Here is a 9,075-nt window from a genome sequence, read left to right as displayed (position 1 = left end):
ACACTGCTACGTGGGCTTCCTTAATGTCCCTTAAACAGGGAAGTAATAATTTATATTTCTCCAGCCCTATCTCTACCAGCTATAGTATGTAATTATTTTATATCAATTGTCGGATTTTCCCATTAGGATAAAATTTCATGAAGGCAGAGACTTTGTTTTGTTCACTGCTGCATTCTCAGCTCCTAAAACTGCCTGCTTGAGAAATATATGAAGAGCCCTAGCCGGCTTGGCTCCGTGGATGGAGTGTCTTAGGTTCCATTCCAATCAACTGCACGTACCTTGGTTGCAGGCTCCATCCCACGCCCAAGCGTGCGGGAAGCAATCAGTCGATGTTTCTCTGTGTGTGTGTGTCTTCCACTTTCTAAAAATCAATTGAAAAAATACCCTCCGGTGGGGATTAACAACAAACTAACAAAACATGAAGAGAGAAAGGCAGAGGTTAAGAGGAGCCCTGAGGACTGTGCTCTCTGGGCCTACAGGGGGCGCTCCCGGCCCGGAAAGGCAGGCCCTGACACCGGTGCAGTGGAGCGCGTGCGCGAGCGCGCCGCCGCGCCTCTTCTAATTGAGCATGCGCGCCGGAAGCCCGGCTCGAGCGGCGCGTGCGCAGAAGGAGCCGCAGCGGAACCTGAGCAGGCCTGGAGCCGGAGTGGGGTCGGAGAAGCGGGCGTCATGCTGTCCCCCGAGGCGGAGCGGGTGCTGCGGTACCTGGTGGAGGTGGAGGAGCTCGCCGAGGCGGTGCTGGCGGACAAGCGGCAGGTAGGAGGCGCGTCCGCCGCGCAGGCCCGGGCCCAGCTGTTGGGCCTGGTGGCGATCGCCCAGGGAAGTGCGGGGTCCGGAACTGGCTCCGGCGGCGCTGGCAGAGTTCACCCGGACTGAGTTTACCCGGTCTGACGGCGGTGGCGACAAACGGGGCAGATTGAGGCGATGTGGGCACAGCGCCGCGCCTCACCCATTTTTGCAGACCTACGTGTTAGGGGAGCGCCCGCTCTGTGCTAGCCGTCCTCTCTCCATCCTTCCTGTGCCCTTCACTGTGCCCTTCCGTTCCCGAACCATCACCCCTTTGGGCAGTTTACCTGATCCCCTTTTCCAAAGGGCAGCTCTGGGCATCGTCCCAGTCAAGGCCTTGGAGGGGAGAAGAGGAACTGCAAAGAGGTCTGGGTGTCTGTGATGGCGCAGGGGTGGGGCCGTGGGAGGACCGTGGACCCCGGGCTTGGGGGGCCTTGTAGACCTTACAGGGAGCTCGGGCCTGGTTCTTATGGGAGTGCCAGGTGGTTGAAGGGAGTTGCAGAGGGTGGGGAGGAGGGGAGCAAAGGGTGACGTACTTGGATTAAGGTTTTTAAAGGATCCCTCCGGCTTCTCTGGGGAGCACGGTAAGTATAGGAAGGCAAGGGGCCATTGGTCCAGGGTGGTGGTGATGGAGACAGCAGATGGGGCCGTAATATATTTTGGAGATGGGCATGTTTTGTTTTGTTTTTTTATTCTATATTTATTTTGACAAATTTCGGACAGTGGCAGTAAAGATTTTGTTCCACTAAAATCAATACAACCTCATTACTTTTCAATTGGTAAAAGTCAAGTTTTCTTTTTTAAGAAAATGGCATAATAAAAGCTAGCGATGGACCGGTCTTGATGTGGCCTCCTCTTTACAACCTTTGTTGTAAGGGCTTCCAGTTTGGGAGAATGTCAGGATAGCTTCTACTTAATCCACCGCCATCGGGTTACTAGGTCTTGATGGTGGTTAGTAGTGCACAGGGGCCAGGGAGTAGGAGGAGACAAGAATGATTCGTGACTCCCCATCTCCAGTTAGGATGACTGATTGGTGGTTGGTTGGGTATTTACCGAGAAGGGGAAGACTTAATCACTGCATCAGTGTGCTGAGTGATGATGATAATAGCCGTTTGTGAGCACTCACCTGGTGTCAGGCGCTGTGCTGATAATCCATCTCGTTCCTGGCTCAGTAACCTGTGAGGAAGGTGAAATCGCAGTGCAGCAGGATTCAAACCTGGGTGTTCTGGCTCCAGAGCCAGTGTTCTAAAGTGGTATATGGTACCCCCTCCTCACTTCTTTAGTAGCTGTTGTGTTGTTACCACCATTTCAGTGCCCTACCCCTTCTGTTCCAGTCTCATATGGTTGGGTTTCTCACGATACCAGCTCAGAATCAGCTGGGGGAGCTTGCCCAGGGAGAGGTTTCCACTCTCCAGGGATTCTGAAATGCTAACGCTTGAGAACTAGCTCTTGAGTGGATAATAAAGAATAATCTGTTTAGTCAGCATTTTCCCAGCATCTTCTCTGGGGGTAAAACATCTGCACTACGCACGGTCTGTAAAGGGACCTGGAAGCTGAGGGGGGAAGAAGTGCATTCACACACCGGTCTGTCTTAGGAGGACACTGGAAGTGCCCAGGAACGATGCCTTGTTGTCTCCATTAGGTTTTAATGTTGGGAGCTGACAAGCTGGGGCAAGAAGTAGCTGACCTCTCTCCTACCTCTTTGCTTTTCAGATTGTGGACCTGGACACCAAAAGGAATCAGAACCGAGAGGGCCTGAGGGCCCTACAGAAAGATCTCAGCCTCTCTGGTAAGTCAAGACTTCCTCACTACAGCCCCGGAGGCCTGTTCAGTCTGCTTAGAAGGCTTTGCCTTGTCCCTAACAGAGACCAGGCAGGAGGCCACAGAGGTGTGACACACCCCATGGAGATGGGGGAGGAAATGTCACAGGTCTCACACAGACTGTGGCTCAGGGTTTCAGCTGCTCAACTCCATGGCAGGCCGTTAGGTGCTGGCTTATCAATGTTGGCACTGGGAAAGTACAGGGAGGGGGTATAACAGCAGTACAAATGAGCAGAACAACATCAATACGTAATTGGAAATTGTGAGGAAGCTGAAGATGGGACTGGGCGTGAGACAGGTGTTGGAGGATGGGATGGGGGCCTCTGAGAGGCCAAGTGTTTGTGACAGAATAAGCAAGGAGGAAGGGCGTGATGAAGCTGGAAAGATGGACAGAGGCCAGGCCATAATGAGGGAAGTAGTTTGAATTTTGTTTAAAGTGCATTGGAAGGTCTAAAACCTTTCTGTTGCTTTTCATCTGACCAGAGTAAAATCCAGAGTCCTGCAAGATCCCCTTTCACTCTTATCTGGGGGTAATCCACACTCCCTTTCACTCTTCCAACATCATCTCTATTCCCCCCTCGCTCACTGACTCCATCCTTACCGGACTCCTTGCTGTTTCTAATGCCCCAAGCACATCACTGATTTTCTGCTGCAGGGCTCACACCCTCACTTCCTTCAAGTCTCTGTCCAGATGTCACATATCAGTGAGGCCTCTCAGACCACCAGGTGTCACAAGTCTCCCTACGCTGGCTTCCCCAGCCCCGTACCTGCTTTGTCTCTTCAGTGCTAGACCCGCCCGGCCTGACAAATGACACCTTTGCCTGTTTATTCCCCTTCCTCCACCATAAGCTCCGTGAGGCAGGACCTTTGTCTTGGTCTGCTGTGTCTTCAGCGTCTAAAACAGTGCCTCGTAGATAGCAGGTGCTCAGAATATTTGTTGAAGGAATTACCATTTTCCATTTCAGAAGATGTGATGGTGTGCTTTGGGAACATGTTTATCAAGATGCCTCACTCTCAGACGAAGGAAATGATTGAGAAAGGTAAGGCCTCCTGGGCATGAGTCAGGGAACAGCTGCCTCCCCCTGGGGTGGGGTGCATCTCCTTAGCACTTTTTTCTGTTGTTGTTTTTTTAAGTTGAGAGAAAACAGTATGTGTGCCTAGCATAATGCTTATCTGTGGAACAAGTTGGATCACAAATAACAGAAAATTCAACAAATTGAGGTTTAAAAATTTTGGTTGTTTTTCTCATGTAAGAAATTATCTGGAGTCAGCCATCTAGGACTGGCATTGTTGTTCAGCAGTGTCACCTTAGCATATTCTCATGGTGGTTGTGTCGTCATTGCATGTCCACGTGCCAGGCTGGAGGAAAGGCGAAGGGCTTTCTCCTTATATGGCAGGGGTGGGGAACGGCTGGCCTGGGGCCGTCTAAGGCTCGGGAGATCATTTGGTCTGGCCCTGCCAAGGCATTAGGGGCGAGTTAAATGTTTGACCAAACATACCAGGCTAATGTTTAAGCTGATAATTTTGTTATAGTGCAAGAATGATATTATAAATATCCAAATGGCCCTTGGCAGAAAAAAGGTTTCCCACCCCTGATTATGGCCTTGCCTTCTGTTTTGGAAATTAGGCTGTCCTCCTTCTGCTGACATCTCTATGGCCAGAACTAAGTTACATAGAAACAGGGAGCTTGGCATAGTGAGCTTTTATTTTAACATCCCTGACAAAAGAGACTGTGTTGAAATGGGCGCTTGGGGTGAGTGAACCTTAGGGTCGGCAACTAAATAGATGTTTCTCAAATATGCATGACCACCATTTCCAAAGCTCTTTGGAGATGGATCATAAAGGTAAAAAGTCAGGTTGCAAATGCATCCTTGGCTGGAAAAGGGCAGGTAACACACATTTTCTCTTCTACCCTTGAAAATGTATAGGCAAGAGGACCAGCAAGGCTGCCTCCATCCCTGAAGACAGGGTGCCTCTATCCCTGTTGAAATAAAAATTCTAGCAAAGGATTAGCTTGGAATAGAAGTTTCTGGTTGTCCAATTGAAAAACACACACAACATTATGGTTATAAAATCAAGTTGTCATTGCACTAGGGCAGCAGGCTGGAGGATGCTTTCAGAGGGGGTCGCTTGCCTGGGTCCAGGATCTGATCTTCAGCTGTCTTGGCCCATAAATGTGGTCATGTGAACTGTACCTAGAAGGGTTTGGGACATCATTATCCATAATTCTCAGTGATTGACACAGGCTAAACAAGCTTGTAAGAGTAGGGTTACTCATTTACATTGAGCAACCCATTTTATTTTTACTGATTTTTTTTTTTTTAGAGAGGGAATAGAATGATAGAAACATTGATGAGAGAGAAACATCTATTGGCTGCTTCCTGCATGACGCCCACCAGATTGAGCCCACAACCCTGGAATCTAAGGAATTGAACCAGTGGCCTCTTGGTTCCTGGGTTGACTCCCACCCACTGAGCTACACCAGTCGGGCGAGCAACCCATTTTAAAAGATTGAGTAGAACCATTGCCCAGACCAGAGGCCCCACTGGACAGGGGCTTCTCGTCAGAAAGAATGAAAGCCTGTGGGGAAGACAAACTAGCTCAGATGTTCCTGTGAGCAGGTGAGAACAGCAGGTGGAGAGGATTGAGTGACAGGTGTAACCTCTGAAATAGAGCTTTGTAGCTTCCACTTCTCACAGGCAGTTTGCTTTCAGGAGCAGTCTGTTAAGGAGAGAGAACCTCTCCTATCCACTGAGGCTAATTAGGTTAGGCTTGAGCATTCAGCTTGCCTATTGATTGTTAGGTTGTTTAGGTCACATGTTACCACAATCATGCTTTTCTAAAAACTACTTAGTGGACTTGAGTTTATAAAATCCCTTAGCCACTCATTTTCCAGTCATCATAATGTAGGTCTGCTGTAGGTTCTTAGTTTTATTTTTTTCCGTTGAATTTTCTCTAATTTCACTGTGGAAGGGTGACCTAAAATCCTGACGTTGCCTCCCCTATGCACCAACTAGCCCAAGGTATTTGCGTAGTGAAAACAGGTCAGGAGATGAGAGTCAGGGGACTGGTCTGCTCAGCCCCATCCTGGGCTCACTCAGTGGTTGTGGGCAGGTCACGTTGCTTCTCTAGCCTTTGGTTCCTGCCTCAATTAGTTTCTGAAGTCTCCTTTTCCTTCCTCAATGCTAAGAGCCCTTGCTCTCAAAGGGGCTAGGGAGAGGCTGGCATCCCCGACTCCTTTTCAGTCATTGTGTCTGTAGCATAACCTCATCCTATTTGCCCACCTCGTTTTTCAGATCAGGATCATCTAGATAAAGAAATAGAGAAACTCCGGAAACAACTTAAAGTGAAGGTCAACCGCCTCTTTGAGGCCCAAGGTATGAGCTTAGGAAGTGGGGGAGGGGGAAGAAACCAGGAAGGGACAAAACCATCAACAAGGACTTAGAGGGCAGGATTGGGAAGCCGCCCCCTGTGGGCAATGGCCTGGACAGCTTGTGAGTGGCACTGAAGCTGTGGGCAGGGGGCAGTGTTGTCTCTAGCCTTCCCGAGATAGAATGGACAAGGAAGTTTGTGGGGTCTTCTATCACAAATTCTTTTCAGGTTCACGAATGGCCTGAAGTATCTTACATTTTATGCTAGAGCAGTGATTGGCAAACTCATTCGTCAGCAGAGCCAAATATCAACAGTACAACAATTGAAATTTCTTTTGAGAGCCAAATTTTTTAAACTTAAACTTCTTCTAATGCTACTTCTTCAAAATAAACTCGCCCAGGCCAGGGTATTTTGTGGAAGAGCCACACTCAAGGGGCCAAAGAGCCGCAGTTTGCTGACCATGGTGCTAGGGCACGGTGTGGGGACCAGGATAGCTCGGACTCAGAAGCTGAATTTCTAGGTAAACCTTACCACTTCAGATCTGCCATAGGTTTGGCAGAAATCTGGATGTTTCTGGTCAGCAGAGTCATAATTCTGCAGGATCTTGATGTGTCAGTAGTGGGTGTCAGTGTTCATTGTTCAGTATATTGTAGATTTGAGGCCCTTCCCTGTCAGACCTCAAAGCCAGGAGTCTGACAGTATGAATGCAGTGTGAGCTCCTTTCCCAGGCCCGACTCCGGGGCCAGTAGGTTGGACAACAGGAGGCCTGAACTCACTGATGGATTGTCTTCTCCCTCTAGGCAAACCGGAGCTGAAGGGTTTTAACCTGACCCCCCTCAACCAGGATGAACTTAAAGCTCTCAAGATCATCTTGAAAGGATGAAATTCAAGAACCTAGATTAGGGGCCTAAAACCAGCATCCCCTGGGATCATGTAGGACCCAGAACTCTCCAACGACAGGACCTGCCCTGCAAGGGCACAGCATCAGCAATCTGGCCATGGCTCCTGTTTGCAGCCTCTTTATCTGTAGATCTGGACGGCTCTGTGAAAGCAGAGGGAACCTCAGCCTGCCAGTGCCTGTGGGCCTGACCGCTGGGCCTAATGGACACAAGACCCATTGACAGGCCTAGCGGCCACCAGTGGGTGGGTGGGGGCAGCGCCTGTGGGGGTTTGAGAATGACTGCAACAGACACTTCTCAACAGTGGCCTGCTGTTTAAACGGGCCCGGGCAGGGGAGAAGGGAGAGGGGAAGAGTGGGAGCTTCATTCCGGCATTCCTCTCGGAAAGCGAGACATTTTCAAGCAGCATGTGTAACAGTTGGAATAAAGAGGAAGCTCACAGGTGGTTTCTGAATGAAGGGCAGGATCTGGGTGCTTCGTGGTTCCCATAACTCTCTGTGGAGCAGACGTACCATTCCCCCCACTCGCTCCATGGTGGCCCGTTTTCCTGCTTGCTCCCAGTGGAGCCCGGTAGGTGCTGCTTACAGCTGCTTGTTCGTCAGAGTCCTGCCCCAGAGATGGGGGAGGGAGCCTGCCCCTTCACATGCTTCATGCATTCAGGATGCCCCTCCGCCGCCTCCGGAAGCAGGGCCAGGGCCAGCGCTGCTCTCTGCGTTCCCTTATCAGTCGTCTCAGGTCCTAATGTGAATATGTGTGAGGGCAACACGGTGTCTTTCTGTTGAGGCTTCAATAAAGGTTACCTAATGAATGGGTAGCTGCTTCTGTTCTTCACCTCCTTGGTCCTTAACTGAAGGCATACCACTCCCCTAGGATACCACCTATGAAGGGCAGTGGCTCCTCCTTGAAATGATAGCAGGCACACTGTCATGTCCCCTGCGGCACTCAGCTGCTGCCGACAGTGTTGTTGGAACACAGGCTGCTATGTCCAGATCCTATGCTTTCTTCAAGAGGAACTAGCAATTTGGATTTTTAAGTTGAATTTTCTGTCTTTTAAATATTGCTAATTCAGAAAAAATTTTAAAACTTTGGTGTTGGCCAAATAAAATACCTTACATAAGTCAACTTTGGCTCAGAATTGTGACGTTGCATCCTTTTGAGGTGTTTTTTGTTTGGTTTTTGGTTTTTGGTGTTTTTTTTTAAGTAGAAATTTGTGTGTTCTTCACATACTGGCTCTAACAGTAGGGAGATGGAGTTGGAAACTAAATATCCACAGTAGATTAAAGGAATTGATGGCTGCAGGCAGTGGGATACTACACAGCTATAATCAAGAATAAGGAAGCTCTTTGAGCACTGATTTGGAACAAGCTCCAAGATTTAGAAAAGCAAGGGGCCAGGACAGGTGTCTGATAAGCTGGTGATTTGTATGCAATCACCAGTTATTTGGTTCCCTCAAAACAAACAGCATATTTGGGGTGGAAGGAAAGAACATGTTGCTGTTATATTGCATAATTTTAAATATAAATTTAAAAAGTAGGGAGTAGCAGCATTCCCTTTGCTAGACATTATCTGATAGGACTGCCTTGCTCATAATTTCCCTCGAAACATTGCCCCTACCTGTCCAGCGAAGTAGATGCTAGGACAGAAAGAACCAGTTGGATCCTACTGGAAAGGTAAACCCCGAGCCTTGGGCTGTCTGGCTTTTCCTCAGTCACAGGGATGAAGGCAGGAGGCCCAGAATGGCTGGTTTGTGGCCTTTCCAGAGCTACCTGGTTCATTTCCTGGACTTCACAGTATTTGCTTCCAAAAGCCCTTCCCATCCCCGGGCAATCAGACTCTGTTCTTGTAGCTGAAAGAACTGTCCTGAAGCAGGAAGAGCGGTAGAGGGAACTGCCTGGGACCCCCTAATGGGTCCCCCATAGAGCAGTTAGCCCACCAGCCCACTTGTAACTCCTGTTAAACTAAGAGGAGGTGTAGGAATGTGGGAATGCTATCTCCTTGCCTGCCAGCACAAGGTTTTCTAGTTTAAAAAACTCAGCTCCCAACCTCGAGGTTGTAGAAAGGCCCAGAGAGGACCTGTCACCCAGATGACTTAGGTAAGTGCCCCTTTGCAGGGACCCTTACTAAGCAGCTCTGCCTTCCTGATTCATGACTATCTGAGAAACAGGGATGCTTTGGCCTGCTGGCTTTCACCCAGGGG

General features: G+C 49.3%; 1 protein-coding gene across 1 annotated transcript; it reads left to right on the top strand.

Moving 5' to 3' along the window:
• The first annotated feature begins 571 nt into the window (after positions 1 to 571).
• Positions 572 to 7,690, top strand: PDRG1 (p53 and DNA damage regulated 1). The gene is made up of 5 exons (XM_084887150.1): positions 572 to 756; positions 2,500 to 2,575; positions 3,573 to 3,647; positions 5,904 to 5,984; positions 6,780 to 7,690. Exons 1-5 carry the CDS (start codon positions 670 to 672, stop codon positions 6,860 to 6,862), a joined length of 402 nt encoding a protein of 133 aa, XP_084743276.1. The 5' UTR covers positions 572 to 669; the 3' UTR covers positions 6,863 to 7,690.
• Positions 7,691 to 9,075: the final 1,385 nt, after the last annotated feature.

This window comes from Pipistrellus hanaki (genome assembly GCF_964339955.1).
Source record: "Pipistrellus hanaki genome assembly, chromosome: 6".
In the NCBI taxonomy this organism is placed as follows: Eukaryota; Metazoa; Chordata; class Mammalia; order Chiroptera; family Vespertilionidae; genus Pipistrellus; species Pipistrellus hanaki.
This window is presented reverse-complemented; position numbering and strand designations above follow the sequence as displayed.